Source organism: Dipodomys spectabilis, unplaced genomic scaffold, assembly GCF_019054845.1.
Source record: "Dipodomys spectabilis isolate Male_0828 unplaced genomic scaffold, ASM1905484v1 ptg000288l, whole genome shotgun sequence".
Taxonomy (NCBI): domain Eukaryota; kingdom Metazoa; phylum Chordata; class Mammalia; order Rodentia; family Heteromyidae; genus Dipodomys; species Dipodomys spectabilis.
The window spans coordinates 3,223,493-3,248,138 of record NW_024870965.1 but is presented as its reverse complement, the minus strand read 5'-3'; the positions used below and the strand labels follow the sequence as shown (position 1 = coordinate 3,248,138).

Genomic DNA, 24,646 nt, shown 5'->3' with positions numbered 1-24,646 from the left:
GATACCAAGGTCAACCTGTGGGAAATGAAGCCTCTTCTGTGCCCTTATGTGGCACTGCCTTACAGAAACATTCACCCTCGCAGAAATGGCCTGCATTATCTGCCCATCACCAGAGGCCCCCATTCCATGGACTATTGGGCTCTCAGGAGGAACTATAAAGAACCCATTCCAAAACTTGACATAAAGAACTTTTTGAAAGGTTACCAACATAGAATAAACTAGTTCGCTGCCATCTCCACTGGCAATGTTCTTCATTCCTTTGTGAGATCTAGATTTCCATGCTGTCTCATTTTCCTTCTGCCTGAATTTTTCCTGTATCATTTTTTAGTTTTTATTTTCTTGTAAAGATGCTGTACAGAGAGGTTATGTTACATCAGTAAGGGAATGAGGACATTTCTTGTCAGGCATTGTTACGGTCTTATATCTTTTTTATTTTTTATTTTTTTGTAGCGTGGCTTAGCTGCTAATGAATTTAGTTGGCTTTTCTATATCTGAAATGACTCTAAGTTTTGTTCTTTACAGGTTTTTGTTTTGGGTTTTGTTTCTGAATAGAGAGTTCTAGGTTGGCAGAGTTTTGTTTTCAGTACTTTAAAAAGGCTTCAGGGAGAAATCACTTTCCCTGTGTAAAGCAAAGGCTAAGGAAATCCATCACCACAAGTCTTGCTTCACCAATACTGTTAAAGGAAGTTTCTTCAACTCAAACAAAAGGCTGCTAATCATTAACATGTACCATGTGAGGGTATGAGGCTGAATAGCACAAGTAATACCAGTCATACTCATAGTACTCCAGTCCTTTAATGGTGATATGTAAAGCAATTATCATCTTTAGCATAAGGGTTAAAAGGTCACTGTTAAAGCTGGGAAGGGTAGCTCCTGCCTGTTATCCTAGCTACTTGGGAAGGCTGAAATCAAGTGCATTTCAGTTTGAAGCCAGCCCAAGCAAAAAGTGCCTAAGATACCATTTCAATCAGTTAGGTGTCAATCTGACTGGGTGGGAGGCCAGCCCAGAAAAAAAATTCAAGAGATCTCAACAGAAAAAGTTAGGTGTGATTGTGCACACCTGTCATTTCGGCAAGTACAGAAAGCATGAACAGGAGGATCACAGGCCTGGCTGGTCCTCTGAGAAAGAAGACCCTGTCTGAAGAAAATAACAAAGAGCAAAGATGACGCAAGGTGTCGCTCCACGGGTAGAGTATCTGCCTAGCAAGAGAGAGGACCTGAGTGTAATCAGTCATAATTAAAATTGGCTTATATCCATTTCAAGCACACACAGAGATGCTTATTACAATTATTTAGACTTTCTGGTTTTGTTAGTGTTATTTTATTGTAAGGATGCTGTACTGAGGGGCAACCGTTACATGAGTCAGGTCATGAGTACATTTCTTGTGGAGCCTTGTTCCCCCTCCTTTGTTATTCTCCCACGATCCTTTCCCTCCCCACCTCCCTCCCTCTTGCATTTAAGCTTCTTGATGGTTAGATGATCACCTTCCTTTTGTATGGGGTGGGACAGGGGCCTGCTGAGGAACACCTTTGGAGGCTTTCGCAGGCTAATGTCAAGAGGCAGGGCACAAGTAGAGAGGTGAGGAGGCCGAGTGTACCTTGCCCCTGACGGCCTCCTCACAGCCACCCGTGCCTCTTGCTGGGTGGAGGGAATTCTGTGCCCAGTGTAAAAACCCCAGAGGCAAGAGAGGCGGTTCACTGAATGCAGCTGCCTGGCTCAAGGTGAGCTAGGAGAGCTCTGCTTTGGGGAAATGCAGACACTATAGCCTTAGGAGAGCTTTGCATGGACAATGCTCTGAATCTTGGGGAGAGCGGGTCTGGCCGGCCATTTTGGCCACACTGGTGCAAGGTGGGGGAAGGAAACGCCCCCCCCCCCAGGGGATGGGTGTACCTGAATCCCTGGGGGGCAGGGGACAATTTGGATGATGGGTTACTAAACCTGTCATGCCTGGGACTCCAGTGTCCTGTGCCCTTGACCCCTGACCCTCACACTATTTAGGCCGGGACCAAGCTCAGGTGTCTCTGGGTTTGTCCCCTGGCTCCTGACCCCCCCCCCACCCCTCCATGGAGTTCCACTTCAGCTCTCCACTGGAGCTGAGTTGGTTTGTTGGTATTGTGTGGGTTCCTTTCCGGTCAGGCCTTCAGGGCTCAGTTTCCTGGCAGTGTGAAGTGTGTTTGTGGGCTGCTGGTCTTTGGGACAAAGTTTCATAAAAAAAAACTTCTCACAATGTGACTTCTCCACGTTCTTGTCGTATCACAGCAGTAGAAGACAAACGTCAGGAATGACTGGAAAAACGCTCACCTCCCCCAGCTCAGTCCCCCCCCCCCACTTTAGCTGACCCCTCTCCCACCCCCAGCAGCACCCGCACAGTGCATTCTTGGCAAAGCTACAGAAAGGCCTCGATGTTTGTTGATTGTGAAAACTTTGCCTGAGCTCAAGTCCTTTGGGCAAGGATTGTTTTTCTTTTTTCAAAGCGCTTCCATTATTTCTGGTCTGTGGTTTTGCACACCCTTCGACTCATTTAGCACAACTGGCAGGTTTTAGGAAATCCAGAAACTGCCTTCCACAAGCTCACAGTATTCCCAGAACCCTGAATTCATTTCAACACACCATCAACCCCCGCCACCACCCCCCCTCCACCAGCACTGTGCCAAGAGAGGTCATGCGGCGCACACACACCAGCCGGTCACAGGGCTGGGCTCAGACACCAGGGCTGCCCCGGCTGTGGGTGACTTTTTTTTCCGTTTACTTTGCAGAAGTCTCTGGTGGGTGGAGTATTTAGTAATCCCTGCTTCCTACACTGGGCTTCGACTTCCTTTTGAAGCAAGTATTTTGCTACACTAATCAAAACTTCTCTGGGCCGAGAGCTGTACCCTGAGAGCTCTCTGCTAGCAAATGTCCCTCTGAAGACGGCCATGAGAACACCGGCTGAGATCGTTTGGTTTATATTATGGGCTGTTTGTGTGGCACAAGGTAAGATGAAAGGAGAAAAACCTTTTTGGGTTTCTTTTCCTCCCCTGACTATCTCATGAAACATTTGTGATGGCGTTTTTCACAGTGATCCCTAAGCTTTTATCTTGAAAACAAATGTGATTTAATTGTTGGTCTCTAGCGTACGATCTGATTGGCTTTTGACATTCAGGCTAAAATATAAAGTAGCTTGCTTGTCGAGCAGACAGAGATGATTGCCCCTCATTGTTTTATTTCATGTATAACTTCAGAGAGTGCTGTAAGAAATGTTTGTGGAAACTATAATCAAGCACGATCATTTACCTTGGAATTGCAAAGTGCAATCTCGTTTTTTTTTTTTCTTCTGGCTTAGAAGTTTCAACAAAATGCTCAACCAGAGGGTATTAAGATAGATGTCAATGCACAGCCAATACATCTTCAAATCGTAGAAGGAACTGATTTTGTTCACATATCATTTTCACTCACCTTCAAAGAGTCATTATTTATAAATGATGTCATCTTGGCCTTCACAGTCTTGTAGAAAAGCTGGGATTGTATTAGAATGGGAAGATTGTATCAACTGGACATCTGAAACATAGTACAAGATCTGTAACTGGAACTCTTGACTTGCTCTTTTGTTTCCTGTAGAGGGTAACACATAGCTGCATCTGAAAGCAGGCTTTTGTACTTATAAATCAAATTTTAAACTGACAACAATTTAATTATGTCAACAGTTCTCAAGAGATGAACAATTTTATCCTCACAGAAACTTTGCTTTCCTTGTTTAGCACCAGAAACTAGTTATCAAACATGTAACTGACTCTTAATGCCAAATGATAAAGCAGGAATTGTAACCTCATCAAACTTCCCACCTAAACAACGTACTGTGATAGAATACATGTGAATGCATGTAAACTGCACGTGCCGTGGAGACCATTCCGCGAATTTTCCGTGGACACTGGACTCTGGTTTTGTTCCCTGCTTGGCACACAGCCTCTGCCACAAAACGTGGTGGTTGTCAACAGTCCCACCCCTCGGAACCTGCACCCTGCCGAGGACCTGGAGCACTGAAAGTAATCACCCACACTTCAGTACTTGCTGCTACGTTTATTTCCCACACTCCACACTGATACTATGGTGAAACGTTGAGAGGAGAAGGCTTTGAGTTAGCCCAATCTCCATTACATACTTAGACAGGAAATAGAGCAGCTGAAAATGTTCTTCTGCCCTGGTTAAAAAAACAGAAAGAAAAGGGAAGAAAGGAAGAATTACAATAGCTAGCAGGAAGAATCTGTAAATACAGCTTCCTCTTTGCTTTGTCCTTCTTATATATCAAGTACTGCCTTTGAGATAGATAGATAGATAGATAGATAGATAGATAGATAGATAGATAGATAGGTGTGAGAGAGAGAGAGAGAAAGAGAGAGATTGCATTATTTTCGCAGTCTTAGCTGCATAGGGACATTAATGGCTTTCTGTGTGTCCAAAGTCCTGGCTTCTGAGATTCAGATCAGGTTTCCAGGACAAAGTGCAAAATAACATTTTCTCCACCCAGACATGTGCCTTCAGCTTTAGGGAACATATCATAACCAAGCTTTTCAAATAGATCGTTCAGATTTAAGGTCTGACAATTGAATATTTTATAAAATTAAGCCAAAGTCTACAAATTCCTGGATAATTGCAGAGAACAAATGAAAACTATGCTGAATCACGCCTAAGCAAACACTGGCTGTGTTGTATGGAAAGAGATGTTTCTTAGTTCTCATGCTTTGTATGTGTGTTAATCCTTGTGGGTTATATGTTTTCTGGTCCTTACATTTTAGAGGCCAATGTCCTTTGAGGTGAGGCAAGACCATTGCAGTTCAAAGACCAAGGGATTCCGTTTCAGTCTGAGAAAAGAGACAATATGTTTTGGTAACTGTTATATTATTTCGAGTACAAGATATTTTCCAACTTTAATGCAGAAATAGGTTGGTGTTAAATATTATAAACAATCACTCTTTTAGAACAGTGCATTTTTTGGTCATGTGAAGAATCTAGAGCTAAAAAATAATAATGTGGGGCTGGGAAGGTGGCTCAGTGGTAGAGCGCTTGCCTTGCATGCATGAGGCCCTGGGTTCGATTCCTCAGCACCACATAAGCAGAAAAAAAAAGAAGCTGAAAGTGGCGCTGTGGCTCAAGTGGTAGAGCGCTAGCCTTGAGCTGAAGAGCTGAGGGACAGCCCCCAGGCCCAGAGTTCAAGCCCCACGACCGGACCCAAATAATAATAATAATAATAATGTGGTATGGTTGTGAAAAGGGACTCTTTGGGGAGCATTCGTAGGTCAGAAGAGGGAAAGTCAGTGATGGAGGGGACTGTTATAAATAAATCACATCTGTATAATATATCCTATATTACCTTATATGTATTACGTAGTATATAATATGCATGTTAAATATACTATATGATATGATTGTATAGTATGTACTAGGTGCCTATTACATTAATAATATACATTAATTATACACACAGAGGAGAGCAGTATACTGAGACCCCGCAAAAACACTTAAAAAGAAGTGAGAGGAGGACAGGGAGGTTAAGAAAGAGTAGGATGGAGCAGGTGTGCGTGATCCAAGGTCATGATGGACGTACCGTCAATACCCCAGGGAGGCTGCTTGGTGAAATTGATTCCCTAACGAGACACAGCTTCAGGCTGTTGAGGGCTGAGCTGGTGATGGGTGGAATGGATGAAATGGTGACGCTCCCCTGCTGTCTGACCCAGAATGCACAGGATGCACAGGTGAAGGGTTTCCTGGCCGCGTCCTAAGGCTGGGGTTCAGCTGAGGGAGGATGATGTCCACGCCTGAAACCCCCTGGGAGAATCCCGGCCCCACCGGCCCCAGAGGACAGAGCCTTTGATGGCATCCTTGAAGAGCGTTGAAGTGAGAATCCACCTGCAGAGTCTGCTGGGAGTTTTGGTGACTCCCTGGCAGAACTTCCGGGGGTGGGGGGTGGGTAGCAGCAGATGCTCGGGATGGGGTGCAGTTTTCCTGGACCTCACCCCCAGGCCGGCCGGGGCAGGAGCGGGCAGGGCTTGGCGTGGGGGTCCAGGAAGAGAGCCAGCATGCAGACGCAGTGAGTAAGGAAGCTCCGGAGCCCACAGGAGTCAGACGAGGGAAGGGGTGGGGAGGGGAGCGTGGATGGGTGAAAGGGTGGAAGGGCGGTGTTGATCGAGATGCATTGTATTGCTAGACTGCTTTGTTCAATGTCAACTCCTTTGTACAACTAGCTAAAGATGATGATGGTGATGATGATGATGATGGTGATGATGATGATGATAGTGGTGGTGGTGATGATGATGATGGTGATGATGATGGTGGTGATGATGATGATGATGGTGGTGGTGGTGATGATGATGATGGTGATGATGATGATGATGGTGATGATGATGGTGATGATGATGATGATGGTGATGATGGTGATGATGATGATGATGGTGATGGTGATGATGATGATGATGGTGATGATGATGATGATGATGGTGATGATGATGATGATGGTGGTGGTGGTGATGTTGATGATGGTGATGATGATGATGATGGTGATGATGATGGTGATGATGATGATGATGGTGATGATGATGATGGTGATGATGATGATGGTGGTGATGATGATGATGATGGTGATGATGATGGTGATGGTGATGATGATGATGATGGTGATGATGATGGTGATGATGATGGTGATGATGATGATGATGGTGATGATGATGGTGATGATGATGATGATGGTGATGATGATGATGATGATGATGATGATGGTGATGATGATGGTGATGCTGATGATGATGGTGATGCTGATGGTGATGCTGATGATGATGGTGATGCTGATGATGATGGTGATGCTGATGATGCTGCTGATGATGATGATGCTGCTGATGATGATGGTGATGATGATGATGATGGTGATGATGATGGTAATGATGATGATGATGGTGATGATGATGGTGATGATGATGATGGTGATGATGATGGTGATGGTGATGATGGTGATGGTGATGATGGTGATGATGATGGTGATGATGGTGATGATGATGGTGATGATGGTGATATGCCTAGGTGGCTCTTTTGCCCCCCCATAGAGTTGTAAATTCCAACTCGAATATTGAAGTATTGCAAACTGAGGTTTCCTTAAAGTAAAACCTCCTATGATGTGTTTAAAAGCTGTGTATTACATACGCTTCATTTTCAGTCTTGGTTCTGAGGTCTGACCCTATGTCTAAATTAATCCTTTGTGTTGGTGGTAGTGTTGGCCATCAGGGCCTGGGCTCTGCCCCTGAGCTTCTTTTGCTCAAGGCGAGCGCTCTACCACTTGAGCCACAGCACCACTACTGGTGTTCTGATGGTTTATTGGAGATCAGAGTCTCAAGGACTTTCCTACCCAGGCTGGCTTTGAACCTTGATCCTCAGCTCTCAGCCTCCTGAGGAGCTAGGATTACCGGCATGAGCCACAGGCGCCCGGCTGATCCCTTTTTTTTTTTTTTAATTTGCTGACTTTCGGATTCTTTTGCAATCACCCCAATTCCCTCACCCTTCTGACTAATCTCCTCTTCCACCAGCACCCCAAGCCCCACCTGCCTGGACCTTTGCCATTCTGCCAAAGTCTGTACTCTGTGGGCATTTAACTAATACTGCGCCGGACTCCTCTCTCCCAACTTCTGCACAGCTCAGACCATAGTGCTCCGTCAGAGAGACTGGTGTCATGGCGGGGAAGGGGGAGAATGTGTTACATCTTAGTTTAAAATTGCAAGGCATCGTTGGGGACCAAAGGAAAAAGAAAAGGCTCAGAAAAAGTGAAGTGACTGAATGGGAAAACACCTAAAACAGCTGAAATAATACAGAGAACAGAACGACTCAATAGAGGACTCTTATTTGTTTTGACATTCTTAGAAAGTCTAGTTCCTCAGAAACCTTGTTAACGGGAAATATATAATAGAAAAGTGATTATGGAAAGGTTTCCTCCAAGGTTTCTAAAAGGTGTTTTTTTTTTCTTTTCTTTCCTTGTGTTTTTTATTTTTAAGCTCAATTAAAGCGATTTCCAACTTTAAAAAAATGTAAGCTTTGAACCCACAGATGATGGAATTTCAGCGTCTGTAGGTCTGTTTCCTGCTCTTCTTTTAACCTTGTACCTGGGCCACTGTGGACGACTCCATGATCGCCTGCAGATTACAAAGGAGGGGTGCTGACAGCCCCACCCACACACAGCTCCACCCCTTCACCCAGCCATTCCTTCCCCCCCCCCAGACTTCGAAGCCATAGGCGGTATGAGAACCACTTCCCCAAACATGGTAGCTTCGTAGAAAAGAAAAAGAGGGAGAAATGCCCGAGATAAGCCAAAAGGAGTCTAGGATCATTTCTGGTAAGGCAGGAAGCTGCCACTGGGTGAGCACAAGGGGCCAAGTTGGTTAGAGACAGAGAAGTCGAGATCGAGAGCATCTGGGCCAGGCTGGTTGCTTGTTTGACTCAGGCTCTTGCCATATAACCCAAGCTGGCCTAGAACTCATGATGTTCCAGTGACGTGGCTACAGGTATACCATGCTGGTATTCCTGGGTAGGGTTTGAAGAGTTAGGCAGATGAGGAGGACAGCATGGGTGGTAAAGGTGGGAATGGATGCAGGATAGGGCAGCCGCTAAAGCTGGGAACGGCTGATGTGCACCTAACGAGCTAGAAGTAGCTCTGTAACACTGAGGAGCCACAGTTGGGTGATAGAGCAAAGCTGGGCCCCGTTTTGCTTCTCTTTCCTTTCTCTTCTCATCCGTGTTCTCAAGATCCCACCGCTGCTAAAGTGTCCCTGTCCCAGACTACTTAAGGGATCCTTTTACTGTCAGTCAAGCCTAACAAAAGCTCACTGGAAACATAGCGACAGTTTAGCACGCTAGGGTGCTGACAGGGACAGACACTAACTTTCACTAAAAGCTTTTCAATTACTTCAAGAAACTAGATTCTGAAGCAGTCTCAAGCTCTATCCTGGTAGGGACTTGTTTCAACCCTCATAACGAAATACCTGTTGTTCTGCCCGATTTCCTTGGGGAATTACCTGCTCTCTCACCTACTGTCTGTGGTTTCCAAGCATTGTCTTGCTCTTCTTCACGGGGACAAATTTGTAAAGGAACTAGGAACTCCTGACTCAACGCCTGTAATCCTAGCACTAAGATCTGAGATCTTAGTTTGAAGCCAGCCCAGGCAGGAAAGTCCATGAGACTCTTATCCCCAATGAACCACCAGAAAACCCAAAGTAGAGTTCATGCCTGTAAAGCACTCGCCCCAAGCATAAAAATGCTCCAGGACCAGGGGCCCAGGTCCTAAGTTCAAACCCCCAGACCGGCATACACACAAAAATTTTGAAATACATAAACATTCAACATAATTAACTCTGTGTGTATGTATGTCAATTACAGAACTTTAAGATTTAGAAAATAGAAACAATTGTGATTTAAAAATTTCCAACTACATTTGTTTTTGACTTCAACTGAGATTATAAAACTGTCTCCCTCAAGCTAACACAGAAGATTCTCGTCTGCTGTTAGCTCCATTCACAGTTCTTATTCCTGAAGCAAAAATAATTTGAAATTGGCAAACAAAGGCCAGGGAATAAAAGTTCACCATGTAGTGTTCTATAAACAAAACTAATTGGCACTTAAATGATTGCAAACACATAGAATGCAACAGTCACTGCTAAATCCCAGTAAATATCTCCACATGAGAGAGTGTGTGCACTCATTAACTTAGAACTGGAAACAGGAGGCTTTTGCTGTTTCTTTTTGTTGTTGTTAAGTTTTAGGAACAATCATACTTTCCAAAACATTTTGTGCTTTTTAAAAAGCCTTGCTCTGCTTCCTGTTTGCTGAGCCTCAGCCATGCTCTTCTCAGGACTGCCATTTTAATTCACATATGTGAGGTTGATGTGCGTACGTGCAACAGTTTGATACTGCAGCCCAAATAACTTATTATTGACTAATTAGCACATCATGCGTTTTCACTGAGTGCAAACAGTTGTTGTTTGTTACAGCTGATGATTGTTACAGCTCAATTCTGTGACAGTTCAATCCCAGCATTTTTACTGTCACAGGTCGATAGTCCTCGATGAATTAGTGATTCGTACAAAGCTAGACAAAAGGGTGTGGAATTTTATTACACAGGCATGTAACAAAAAATTGTTCTGCCAACTATGAAAATCAGAGGTGGCTCTGATTTAGTTATATCCTTTGCTTTCTTAAAGTAATTAAATTCACAAAAGCAAGAATTAGAGTATACTGAGAGTATACGGATGTTATTTGGAAACGTGATTATGGCTAGCAAAGAATCATACACCCCTGGGAAGCCAGAGGGCTGAACTCTGAGAATGAATTCTCAGTTTGAGTAGAGGGTGGCTGTAATTTTTTAAAATCATTTTAATCAACTACATTGATAGGAAAATCGACATTGTTCTTTTGTTGCATTAGATCAAAAAAGGAAAGGCACCAAATTTATCAAAATGTTATCGTCGTGGAAAATAATTTTCTACTCATGGTGCTGGAATCTATCATTTGGAATTTTTATTTCTTCCAGTAACCAGAACACCATGAAGTAGATCTCAGTGTTGAAAGGGGCGGGGGGGGGGGGGGCGGGAAACACCACATTTCAATCTGCAATTAAAGGGTAATTTTCCGTGCAAAAACATGAGCATGCAATTTTAAACAAAAACAAAAACATCAGGCTTTGGATGATGGCAGTGATTGGGGGGGGAGGTTCGTTTTGTGCTAGGATACTAGCACCACCTAGTGGAGAAAGGTTTAGTTCATAAAACAAGCTGGTCGACCTGCATTGCCCAGTTTCCTTAACACCAATGTGCTCAAACTTCGTGAAATCTTTAAAGCAAAAACTCAGTACACATGGCAGACCAGTGCAACAATTTTCTCCCTTCATAAAATATGGCTACCTGTGGACGTTGATGAAATGCAAAATGTGTTCACATGGATATGTTCCACCAAAGGATCTGGCTTTGTTGATTTCCTCTGCCTTGCCTTTTAAACAGAAATTCTAGAATAGAAGAATATGATACCGTTATTATAAAACCAAATAAGTGGGCTGGAGGCTTGGCTCATGTGGCAAAGTGCCCATAGAGCACTTCCACCCACAAAACGCTGAGCAAACAGCAAGGAAAACAACAACTTCAGACTTGCTAAATTATTTTAAAAAGTATGGAGTCTGCCATTTAAAACACGGATGTGTTGAATTTGCTAATGCAATCATCCTAAATCAAGATTGCTACATATTAAATAATGAGTAGGCAGTATTAAAATATTAACTATTAAAATCAGTAGGCATGAGCTGATCAATTTTCTGTCTGTTTTTTTTTCTGCACCATGTGCTTAATTAATCTTTTGCAAAATAAGAGTAATACTACATATGCACATTTTGATACTTTTATATTTTAATATAAAATACCAAACATACACTTGGGTAAAATATAAGCAGGCCTTATTACAAGTGCATACTGTCTTACAAATAGCTGCAATTATTTATGGCAAGAACAATAATGTTTCCAGAATCCGAGGAAACACTTCCTGATCTCTTTTAAATTAGAACCTCTAAGTTTCTCCTAGGAGAATATATTATCTTGATATTTCTTTCTTTTTTTTGCCAGTCCTGGGGCTTGACCTCGGGCCTAGACACTGTCCCTGAGCTTCTTTTGCTCAAGGCTAGCACTCTACCATTTGAGCCACAGCACCACTTCCAGCTTTTACTTTTTATGTGGCACTAAGGAATCAAACCCAGGGCCTCATGCATGCTAGGCAAGCACTCTACCACTGAGCCACCTTCCCAGCCCTTATCTTGGTATTTTCATAAAACATGTTTTGTGTTTTGCTTTTCTCTAATAGCCTCACATCCTATATAGATATCTTATTATAGCCAATGTCTTTTCCCACATTTTATATTGATGTAATAGTCCTATAATATTTTATGTAAATTTTTACTTGTTATTTTCTATTCATAGTATGGCAATGGTGCAATATTCCATTGCATACTTGCAACATAAATGTTTATTTATTTAACTATTGATAGATATCGGGATTATTTTATTGTATGGTTATTAACAAGATGGTTACCACCTGTGAAATCTAATTCGTTATGTATGCATTCTTCTAGGATACACTTCTAGGAATAAGATCGCTGAACAATAGATATTCTACTGTTTCCTCTCCAAACTAATATGCTAAAACCTTAGCATGGGTCTCTGGGAAGTAATTAGGTTTGGATGGTTTTTTGAGGGAGAGTCTCCAGGCTGCAATTGCTACATTTATAAAGGAAAAACCAAAGCTCCATTCTCTGGTTCTATCTCGGTATTGTGTTTGTCTGCCTGGATCTCTGTCCCTGTCTCTGTCTCTGTCTGTCTCTGTCTCTGTTTCTGTCTCTCTCTGTCTCTGTCTCTCTGTCTCTGTCTGTCTGTCTGTCCCTCTCTCTCTCCCTTTCTGCCCTCTTCCCCCCATTTCAGCATACAAGGAAAGTCTGCCTTTTACTAACAAGGTACACCATACTTGAGCAAACTCCTGTCTCATGCTTCATAACTTCCATGAATATGAAAAATATCTTGTTTTTTTTTTGTCAGTCATGGGGCCTGAACTCTGGGCTTGGGCACTGTCCCTCAGCTCTTCAGCTGTAGACTAGCAATCTACCCCTTGAGCCCCAGCCCCACTTCCAGCTTTTTCTGCTTATGTGGTGCTGAGGAATCAAACCCAGGGCCTCATGCATGCAAGGCAAGCACTCTACCACTGAGCTACCTTCCCAGCCCCGAATCTTGTTTTTTTTGACCCACGAGATGTCAGGATTTCTGTTAAAACAGCCCTGATTGGGACAACAGTGCGTATTTTCAACAACACTTTTCTCATGAAAAAGTTCCATTTTCCCCCACAAACACTTCTGAATGCGGCACTGTCTTTCCAGATTCTGAGATAGTTTTAAACTTTAATTTTTGCAAGTGCCATTTTTACATTGTAAGTTCTTGTTGTTGTTGTTATCATTGTTGTTGTTGTTGTTATTTTGGTCAGTAGGGAGGCTTGAACTGAAGGCCTGGGCGCTGTCCCTGAGTTCTTTTGCTCACGGCTAGCGCTCTACCACTTTGAGCCCCAGCGCCAATTCAGGTTTTCTGGTGGTTATTGGTGATAAGAGTCTCGTGGGGACTTGCCCAGGCTGTCTTTGAACCCTGATCCTCAGATCTCAGCCTCCTGAGTAGCTAGGATGACAGGCGTGAGCCACCGGCTCCTGGCTTATCATTTTAATTTTCTTTTGTAGTCTGAGGAAATTTTCACAAGTGTGTGGCTCTCGGGCATTTCCTCTCATTTATTTATTTATGTATTTATATTTTTACTTGTCTTGTAAGGTCTTAATAGAAAGGTTCTTTTTTCTTCAATACTTTGCAGAAACCAACTCTTTCTACAGAGGCCAAATCTCATCTCTCTGACTCTAGGACTCCTGTGGTTTTAAAGACTCTTTGTGTCAATTTTGCTAAGCGTTTTTTTTAAGGAATTTATTTTATCCATATTTTTGAAAGTATGGCATCCTGCTAAAATCTTTTCACTGTTCCCAAAATGTCTTAGGTTGTTCCTTTTTACTCCTCCTCATAGTCCTTTGTTCCTTCTCTGTTTCTCTCTTAATTAATCTTCCTAGAATCACAACTATTCTACTTAAGTTGTCAATAGAACCTTGTGATCAGCTTCATTGGTACTTGGTCTGTTATGGACTTTTTCATTTGCTTTTGCTGTTTTTATTATTTGCTCATTTAACCCAGTGGAGCTTGTGGGGGAACTCTGTCACGTTATTCAAGCTGTGCCTGGTCTTCTGGAGTTTTACTAGATTTTCATATTATTCATTTCAGAATATTTCCTAATTCCCACTGTGATCCCTTCATTTCCTCCACTACAGGAGATTTACTAAGTCACAAATCCACTATAGCTTCCAGTTATTTACTAGTTCTTTCTGTTGTTGCATTGAGGTGGGTATTTTGAGATTTATCAGGATGTATGTGATCACCTAATATAATTTATTTTTAACATATTGTATGTATTCCTACAATATTGTTGGGTACAATATTCTTTGTGTGTAAATCAGGTCCATTGTTCTATAACCTCTCAAATTTTTATGTCCTTATAAATTTTTCTTCTTTTTCCCATCAATTCCCATGTGAGGAATGCTAAAGTCTCTCGTAGATCTGTGACCTCATTGACGAGTTGCTCCACATTGAAAATCGTCACACACTTCTTACTAGAAGAACTTTTGTCACTGCAAAGCGATTTTTCTTGTAATCCCTGCCCGTGCTTTGTACACTGAGTTCTGCTTTGCTTAGTGGTATTATAATAATGTCTACTTTACTGCGACAGTTTGTGCATGGATACTACTATTCCATTATCTCACTAGACATCAACTGTAAGTTGTTTTAACGTTGTTCTGTGGATTTCCTTTGAAAACCATCTGCTTGCTTGAGTGCTGGTGCTGGGGCTTGAACTCAGGACCTCACACTGCCAGGCGGCATGGGACCATGTGATCCGAATCTGTGGAATAAAACTCATCGGTGTGACTAAAAATCTGACGTTCAATTAAATCCCCTCTCCTGATCTTTTTGGAGCTGGCTAGCGTTCAGTATTTAATCTTGGAATGTTTATCTCTGTTCTGCTTCTATAACCTCAGCATTCACACAAGCTGTCTGAGCCCATTTGGGTTGGGACAACATGCCATCAGCTTGGTACCTGGCTAACCATGGGCCATTGTTTTTTGGGGTTTTTTGTTTGTTTCGTGTAGTTTTTAGTTCTTGAGCAGTAGAGTCCAGAACCAGTGTGACAACAGATTTGATGTCAAGTTTGTAGAGAATCCCTTCTGCTCTGGTCCTCGTGTGTGTGTGTGTGTGTGTGTGTGCATGTGTGTGTGCATGCATGTTTGTGTGTGTGTGCGTGTGTGTGTGTGTGTGCGTGTGTGCATGTGTGTGTGCGTGTGTGTATGCATGTTTGTGTGTGTGCATGTGTACGTGCGCGTGTGTGCATGTGTGTGTGTGTGCGTGTGTGTGCATGTGTGTGTGCGTGCGTGTGTGCGCACGTGTGCGTGTGTGCACGCGCGCGTGTGTGTGCATGTGTGTGTGCATGTGTGTGTGCATGTGTGCGAGTGTGTGTGCATGTGTGTGCGTGTGTGTATGCATGTTTGTGTGTGCGTGTGTGTGCGCACGTGTGTGTGCGTGTGTGCATGTGTGTGTGCATGTGTGCATGTGTGCGTGTGTGTGCGCATGCGTGTGTGCGTGTGTGTGTGCGTGTGTGCATGTGTGTGCGTGTGTGTGCATGTTTGTGTGTGTGCGCGCGTGTGTGTGCGCGTGTGTGCATATGTGTGTGCATTGTGCGTGTGTGTGTGCATACGTGTGCGTGTGTGCGTGTGTGTGCACACGCGTGTGTGCATGTGTGTGCCTGTGTATGCATATTTGTGTGTGTGTGCGTGTGTGCATGTGTGTGCATGTGTGTGTGCATGTGTGTGTGTGCGCGTGTGTGTGTGTGCGCGCGTGTGTGCATGTGTGTGTGCGTGCGTGTGTGTGTGTGCGTGTGTGTGTGCATGTGTGTGTGCGCGCGTGTGTGCGTGTGTGCGTGCATATGTGCGTGTGTGTGCGTGTGTGTGCGTGCATGTGTGTGCATGTGTGTGTGCATGCGTGTGTGCGCGTGTATGTGTGCACGCGCACGTGTGCATGTGTGTGCGTGTGTGTGCATGTGTGTGTGCACGCGTGTGTGCGTGTGTGCATGTGTGTGCATGTGTGTGTGCGTGTGTGTGTGCATGTGTGCGCATGTGTGTGTGTGCATGTGTGTGTGTGCGCGTGTGTGTGTGCATGTGTGTGTGTGTGCGTGTGTGTTTGTGTGTGTGTGCATATGTGCGTGTGTGTGCATGTGTGTGTGCGTGTGTGCGTGCATGTGTGTATGCATGTTTGTGTGTGTGCATGTGTGTGTGTGTGCATGTGTGTGTGCGTGTGTGTGTGTGCGTGCGTGTGTGTGCATGTGTGTGCATGTGTGTGTGTGCGTGTGTGCATGTGTGTGTGCGTGTGTGTGTGTATGCATGTTTGTGTGTGTGCGTGTGTGTGTGCATGTGTGCGCGCGCGTGTGTGTGTGCATGTGTGTGTGCGCGTGTGTAGGCAGGGCCGGCGTTGGCTTCTTCCCAAAGCGGCCCCTTCACCCATGTTTCGCGTGGCTTCTGTACTCTTCCTGAACTTCAGCTGGACATTTTCTTTCTACCTCCAGCTCTCTTCAAGCGCATTAAACTTCCCGTGGCACGCGCTGACTGGAGTCGTCATGTATCTGGTCACGCGTTTATGGTGTGGCTTTCGGGTGGCACGTGAACGTCGAATCTGGAGTGGCAGGACCTTCTCACACTGTTCCCTGAGGTTCCTTCAGCGCACAGACATATTGATAACGCAACCCGAGTGGAGCTGCAGCTGTACCATCCTGTCGACGGACGTTCATGGAAGCACGCCACACATCCCAGCAGCGATTTCAAGCTTAGTTTGTTTTATTTTCCTTATTCGTAGATTGCCAAGGACCTCCTCCCAAAAAAACCACAGAGGTCCTGTCGGGTTCCTGGCCTGAGCAAACCTACCCGGAGGGCAAGCAGGCCGTCTACAAATGCCGGCCGGGGTACCGGACTCTGGGCACGATCCAGATGGTGTGCAGGAGTGGAGAATGGGTGTCTGTGAACCCAAACCGGGTCTGTCGGAGTAAGTGCTCATTGCTCCTTTCTAAACACCATGAAACCGCTCCTTATGAAAATGCTAAGTATTCAGCAGGACACCGTCCGGGCTGAGTGACACCAGCCGTACAAAACACAGCATGGTCACTGGGATCTCACCGCTGCTATTGGGCGGTTACCCTCGCACACCCCTGCCTTCTCGTGGCCCCAGCTCTCCCCTCCCCTCCCTGCCCTCGGGTGGCTTGACTCATTCTGCACGTTGTGATTCTGACCTCCATGCCCGCCTGCAGCCATCCTTCCTCCCTCGAGTCACATCAGTATTTGTAAAGAGAGCGCTAGTTCTACAAATGCATTTTCCTATTTATTTATAAAGTGTACTTACATATCTATCTTTCTATCTCGGCGCCAGTATGAAGGCTGGACTCCGGGTCTTGTGCTCACTTAGCTCTTTCACTCAAGACCCTTGAGCCACACCTCCACGTTCAGCTTTTTGCTTGTTCTTTGGACCTGAGACTTCCCTGCCCTGGCTGGTTTTGAACCATGATCCTCAGAGGCCAGCCTCCAGAGTAGCTAAGATGACAGGTGTTGAGACGTTGGTGCGGGGCAATCCTATACAGCGTTTGATTATAACACGTAGATCTTTTCAGCAGAAGGACAGTGTTGCCATTTGCAGTGTCCTTGTCCTCCCGCCGTCCTGTGATGTAGTTGGAACGTCCCTGTCCCCAGCTCTGTGTCACACTCTTGCATGTGGTGTGCTTGTTTCTCCATCTTAGAGAGACCCTGTGGACATCCGGGGGACATGCCCTTTGGCTCCTTCCAGCTCACTGTGGGAAGCGAGTTTGAATTCGGTGCCAGGGTGGTTTACACCTGTGACGAAGGGTATGTACGCAGCGTGAGAAGGTTTGGAATTCAAGCTGTAAACAGCTCTACTGATCTGTATTTTAAGGTGATGTGATGTGTTCCCCTAGTTCTACTTAAAAACAACAGCCCAGCACACATGAAACATGAAGAATTCAGCAGTGGCAGGGAGGGTCTCACTTGGATGCCATTTTGCCTCCTTCACATTGAGAAATTAAAATGAGTTTAGTTCCCCTAGTGTAGAAGCAGTTACATCAGTATTCGCCTAGCTCAGCATTCCGACGAAAGGCTTTACCGCACTCCGAGAGGTAAAGAGTACAGGAATTCCGCACGGCTGGTGGAAATTATAATACAAGGACATCGTAGGACACCTACCTCGGAGACCCCTCGTAGAGTGAAGGGCGCATGCACCTTACCTGTGAGTCCAGTGATGGCAGGGGCCAAAATGCTTTCCTCCCACAATTGCTCGCTCCTGCGTCCCGACCAGCCATGGGGGCTTCGAGGCTGATCTCCCGACTGGACTGCCTCAGTATTCTTCTCCAGACCACAAATCATTATCATTCTGGAGGCAAAGTTATGTAGGGTAAAGCCAGGATAAGGTCGTTCTGATTTTACACTACACCAAGGTAGCTAGGATCAAGAGATTGCAAGTGGAGGCTTATAATTCTTCCCCTGACTACATCTTGACTTGAGACATTAAGACGTTAAAATCCAAAACCTGAGAGCTGAGGTTGTAGAGTGAGTCCCCATTCCCAAACTTCAACGCTCAACATCTACCTGTATTTCTTGATGTAGTGCTTCATTTCCATTCCCTGTGTTACAAAAGCAGAAGCTTATGACGTGTACCATTGGGATGGTGGCAGAATCAATACGGTCACACGCAAAGTCTTTAGACAAGATCCTGGGATATGGATAAACACCTTATAAAGACTCATGCTTATGAATCTAGCCTCTCATTGCTCACTATCCAAGGGAGAATTTTTAAACACGCATTAAAAAAAAAAGTCCAACTTTCAAAAGTCCAACTTGCATTACTGCTGACCTCATTACACATATCCAAATAGATTGATTCCTGTTGGGCCTAATTCACTCCATTCTTCATCTCTGAAATCTCTCTCTTCTTGGAAGTGGCATTATGGCTCAAAGTGGTAGAACCCTAGCCTGAACAAAAGGAGCTCAGGAACAGCACCTCGGACCTGAGTTCAAGCCCCATTGACTGACCAGAAAAAAGAATAAGAAGAAAAAGAAAAAAAAAGGAGGGGGGACTTAATTCATCCTGCATAATATTAATCAGAAAAAAAAATCTCTCCTTCCAAGAGAGTCTGCTAACTTTCAGGTTTCACCTCTGTCCTGGCAAAAACAAAATACATATACTTCTGTCTTTAATTCTGCCAGTGTCAGGAATTCATATCTAAAACTTAGCAACAAAATCAGCTGCCTACCTTCCTCTGACCCTAACTCTCCTTTAATGCCCTTCATCGTGTATAAATTAGGGGCGAATGCTGATACACCCCACTATGAACCTGTCTCAACAATCAGCTCCCACCTCAATTGAACTCTACTACAGAAATCACTGACAATTATCAACAAAAACAAAAGTCCTCAGATCGTCCAGGATCAGACCTAGTGAATGGTATTTGGAAGCTTGGCTGAGGGGAGGTTTTTGCCTCTCTGAAGAAAGGTGAATCTTTCATCCAGCTGTGGAATGAGGGGATGCTAACTCTGAGAATCTCTCTCTGTTGGAAAGGGTGTATTTGGCTTCGCAGGGGAGCTCGGGACCTGCCTGGGTAACCTGTGGTTTCATTTCCTCTGCACGAAGCATGGAGAAAATGCTTTACTCAAAACGGAGAAAATGTACTTTTTTTTTTTTTAAGAAAGAAGAACAATCCAAGAACAATCCAAGGAAGATAAAGCATGTTGTGAGGGAGAAAGTTTGTTTCACTTGTGTGATGAGCAGAAGAATCCTTATTTGTAGATGAAGGGGATGAATATCCATGTGGAGATATTTAGTGGCCTTGTAGCCTTTTAAAGAAAGAAGAAAGAAAAGAGAAGGAAAAGGAAAAAGAGGACAAAGAGTAAAAGAGAAATTAAGGAAGGAAGGAAAGAAGGAAGGAAGGAAAGAAGGAAGGAAGGCAGGAGGGAAGGAAGGAGGAGGGAAAGAAGAAAGGAAGGAAGCAAGGAAGGAAGGAAGGAAGGAAGGAGGGAAGGAAGGAACGAACGAATGAACGAACAAATGATGGGTAAAAGGAAGAGAGGAATGGAGGGAGGGTAAAAAGCAGGAAAGGATGGAGGCAAGGGGGAAGAGAAATGAATGAAGAAAGATAAAAGTAGGAAAAAATACATTCGTTATTATCTTTCCATGAAGTGGAGCTCCTACATAATACTCAGAATGGCATTGAGTCTAGGACCGCACAGAAACACCGCTGCACAATAGTATCTGACCATTTTGCTACTTGGGTTTCCAGGTATCAATTGGTAGGTGAAACTAATTTCCGTGACTGTGAAGCAGATGGATGGTCCAATGATGTTCCTACATGTGAAAGTAAGTATAAAACCCATTCACAATGATCTTGAAACACCCGAATTACCTAAGATTTTTTTAAATGGTTCACATTAAAATATCCTTGAGGCCTATGATTAAATATTTCTCATTCAAACTATTTTTATGATTTCTAGTAGAGAACAGAGAACTTGGTCACTTTATCACTGCATTATTTTGTGTCTTAATATACCCAATATGGGTGCTGAAGATGTAGCTCAGTAGTAGAGTGCTTTAAGTCTAAGGGACTAGGTTCATTCCCCATCACCCTCCTCATTCCCCTAAATCACATAATCTACTTGGCACCAATATATCCTGATGCATTCAGAAAACCCTTAGTTGGTATTAGGAAAGCTAGGGTTCATTCTGGCTTCTCAACACTAGAAATACACACATAGCATCACTTGCCTAAAGCATATCAGACTTTCTGCTTTGGTAATGAAGAACATCCCACGCAGGGACACCCAAATACAGGAGCCTCAACTGGAACACAGAACATGACTTAAATGTCTCTCCTGAACTGATCACCAGCTGTGGGTGAGGAAGCGTCTCCTGTGGTTATCTTTCTACTGAGGAAAAGGTCAGGAATTACTAGAGAGAATTACTGTGGAGAGAAGAGACAGAAAGAACGAGAACATGTAGGTTCCGCTTCCTAGGGTTCAAACACCAATTTGAATAACAGGTCTTACTTTGATGGTGCGGGGGAGAAAGTGGGAGAGACAGACAGAGAGAGACACAGAGAGAAAGCTGTGCAACTATCTACTTGAGTATCCAAAGATTCTTCATCTGTGGAAATAAGAGGAAGATGATTGAAGCAATAGCGCCATCAAACTCACCTCTGCTTGTTTCTTTAGAAAACTGAGACTTTGGGCTACTAAAAAAAAACATCCATTCAATCAATGTTTCTCTGCAGTTGTGCAGAGAAACAGCTCTAGAATTCCAATTTTAACAGACATCCAGGGTAACTCTATAGTACAATAAAATTTGAACACCCTACCTGTGCAAAAAAAAGAAGCCCTCAAATTATTTTTGAATGAGATGAAAAGTAAACTATAGATAATTCCTCTATTAAACTATGTATCATAAAATTTCCTTTTACAAATATTATGATACACTGTCATCTTTTTCTGAAGCACACGTGGAAAGTTTGTACTTTATTATCCCAAGATTCTTATTTCTAAATTCTGGGAGACATCACAAAAACATAACCTAACATCCTAAGGGCCATCCCATACAAAAGAATCAGAGGGACATTTTATTTTGGGGTCGCTGAGTCATTTAGAAGCAGAATCTCTTACAGCCTACCCTGGCTGATGCCCATGTTCTTTAAGTGCCGTGAGAAAGCACTGTGTTTCTTTGCAGCTGTGAAGTGTTTGCCACTCACAGAGCCCAAGAACGGGAGGATTATCACCAGCGGGATGGAGGTGGACCAGGAGTACTATTTTGGACAAGTGATCCAGTTTGAATGCAACACGGGCTTCAGAAGAGAGGGCCCCAAGGAGGTCCACTGCGCGGAGGACGGGCGCTGGAGCAGCGAGAAGCCGGCCTGTGTGGGTGAGATTCGGCTGCTCACGGCTCATGGCGCGCGGTTAGCTTCTCTTAGGATAATAGATGTTTCAAAGCAAGTGTCAGCTCGAAAGAGCACAACGAATTCTAAGTGTTTGTGAAATACGTACTCTTTTAAATTCAAGACTTTTGGGAGGTCTTTTGTTTTTTTGTTTTTGCAAAGGTCATCTTATTTTATCTCGAGAATAGGTAGATAGCTGGGCATCAGTGGCTCACGCCTGCAATCCTAGCCTTTCAGGAGGCTGAGATCTGAGGATCACAGTTCAAAGCTAGCCTGGGTGGCACAAGTGGTAGAGTGCTAGCCCTGAGCACAAAAACTCAGGGGCAGTACCCGGGCCCTGAATTCAAGCCCTAGGAGAGCAACACGTGTACACACACACACACACACACACACACACACACACACACACACGAATAAATATATGATTAATGTTCTCTTAACACTTCTACTTTACAATTGAACAAACTGTGTTATGCAGTTGAATCATTTTCCCTGAATTACTATGACCATAAGGGGTCCAGTGAAAATCAAACCTGAAGTCAGATGCCAGTAGCTCACATGGATAATCCTAACTCCTCAGGAAGCTAAGAGCTCGAGTATCATAGTTCAAGGCCAGCATGGGCAGAAAATCAGCAAGATAAGATTCTATCTCCAAAATAACCAGCAAAAAGCTAGGCTGGAGGCATGGCTAAAGTGGTATTGCCAAAACCCAGCAAGCAAACTAAGCAACTATGAGTCCCTGAGTTCAAGGCCCACTACTGCCAAAATATAAATAGGTTCCAACCTAGGTCATTACACAATATATTCTCACTATAAGTACACTGAAGTTGGCTCCTGTCAGATGAATTTCAGAATTTCTCTGACATGTTGTAATATTGACCCCAGAATATATTCATCTCCATGTTTCGACAGTGATTGATTAGGCAGGATGATATTATATTTTTGAACATCTCTAGGAAGTGAATCATTTAGTTTTGTTTCATGCTATAAGTTTAACATAAATGAGTCCACTAAATAATTTTCTGTCTTTCTGGAAATCTCTATATTAAACTCCAGGTCAAGATTTCTTTAATGAATGTTTTTGGTCCTGCTCTTGCTGACTTACCCATCATGATTGATGGATACATTGGACTTTTGTGCCAAACATTGTGGGCAACTAGTTAGTTTAGCAGGTTATTTTATGTTCTGTTAATTTGAGTAGACATTTCTGTTCTATTCATTTGTTGACATCTCTCAGTCTGACACTAAAAATACAGAGTTCTCTCATTAAGAATAGGCTAGCATTTTATTCAGTGTAGCAAATTTTGGAGACTTCAGCCATTTATGGAGGCATTTGCAACTCTGCAGCTAGCTTTCTGTAATCTGTGGGATTCTCCTGGAATTGCTGGTGCTTCAGGCAAGGCCTCGGGAAGAAGGGGAGATGGATTTTAAGTGAAGAGGACAAGGGAAGGGGTAAGAACTCATGGGGAGGATAGGCATGGCTGTAGCTTGCAGAGTACACGGCTCTGTGGGGCTGGTCTGCTGCCCCTGATCCCCGAGTACCTCATGCCGGCCAGTGACCTGTCAGAGTAGGACTGAGGACCAGATAGCTTCTGCCCTGAGGGGCTGAATGCACCAGGCTTATGCACTGGGCTCTGCTTCTGTCTGATTTGGGAATCAATACAGTATTTCAAGCAGGGCAAGAGATGGCCCCTTGAAAGTTCTCTAAGTTATACACTAGGAGAATGGATGAGAAAAAGAGAAGACAATTTGGGAGGAAAGGGAGTTATCATTGTTATAACCCCAGGGAGAAAAAAAAAAAAAACATTAGAAAGAAGTCCTGCCAAAGCTGATGGCCAGCTTGTTTTATTGGGTTGGGATGCTGAAGACACAAACAAAAAACAACTTTACTTTCTTCCTTTTTCTTCCTTCCTTCCTTCCTTCCTTTCTTCCTTCCTTCCTTCCTTTTTCTTTTTTTCTTTCTTTCCTTTTTTCTTTCTTTCTTTCACTAGTACTGAACCCAGGGCCTTAACTATTTTTATTCTACCACAGCGCTCTACCACTAATCAACATCTCCAATTCTAGCTTTTTTGGTGGTTCATCAGAAATAAGAGACTTTCTACCTGGGCTAGTTTCTAACTGCCATCCTTAGATCTCAACCTACAAAACGGCTAAGGTTCCAGGCATGAGTCACCTTTGTTGAAGGTGATTGGATGAAACTGTAAATCACAGCACACGTCTCTGCATTTAATCTCATACACACATCTGATGACTAACCGGCTGCCAATTTATTTTAGGAGGACTGATTTGCCATTAAGCAAAATAAAATTAGAAACGAGAATTTTAACTTCTTTCCAAAGTGAAAGTTCAGAACCACAGATAAATCATCCATCAGACAGTCAAGTCCAAACATCTTTTCGCCTGGTCAGCTGATTCACCTGAGTGGAAACACCATTTCTGACTTTATGTAAATATGATTTACCCACAAGCTTATTAATTCCTAATAAACACTTCAGAATGAATCCCTTGCATTTAGAAATATCCTGCACATTGCCAGAAATTCAAAATGGATACCCTCTGTCCACGGGGAGAGTTTTTAAGGAGAATGAACGATTTCAGTATAAATGTCACCCCGGGTTTGATTACACGGAAAGAGGAGATGCTGTGTGCACCGCATCCGGCTGGAATCCACAGCCCTCCTGTGAAGGTACGTCACCGGCAGTCCTGCGCTGTGTGTGTGTGTGTGTGTGTGTGTGTGTGTGTGTGTGTGTGTGTGTTCTGGGTTAGCAGCCAGAGCCAGAGCTCTAGCACTGAGCTACACACCCCTTCCCAATTATCTCCATTAATATCATCCTTTTAATTCAGCAATTTATTATTGTCAGAACTAGAGGGCCATAATTGTGTAGGGACTCACTATTATTTTTTTTAAAAAAACACACAACAGTGTAGCCCAGCATCTTCAGCGTGCAAGGTTCCTTTTGAGACCATCTGGGATGAATTTGTCACTCGCCACATCTCTGGGGGGAC

At 43.8% G+C, this 24,646-nt stretch overlaps 1 protein-coding gene across 2 annotated transcripts in view; it reads left to right on the top strand.

The window, feature by feature from the left end:
- Window positions 1–2,700: 2,700 nt before the first annotated feature.
- The window catches only part of LOC122126710 (complement factor H-like), a 49,192-nt gene continuing 27,246 nt past the window's right edge, over window positions 2,701–24,646 (top strand). For both annotated transcript variants that reach the window (XM_042701167.1, XM_042701168.1), the window contains exons 1-6: window positions 2,701–2,974; window positions 16,519–16,704; window positions 17,450–17,555; window positions 20,000–20,076; window positions 21,436–21,627; window positions 24,156–24,326. In XM_042701167.1, the coding sequence (XP_042557101.1) occupies window positions 2,917–2,974; window positions 16,519–16,704; window positions 17,450–17,555; window positions 20,000–20,076; window positions 21,436–21,627; window positions 24,156–24,326 (790 nt within the window). In that variant the 5' untranslated portion in view covers window positions 2,701–2,916. The remainder of the gene's footprint in view (window positions 2,975–16,518; window positions 16,705–17,449; window positions 17,556–19,999; window positions 20,077–21,435; window positions 21,628–24,155; window positions 24,327–24,646) is intronic.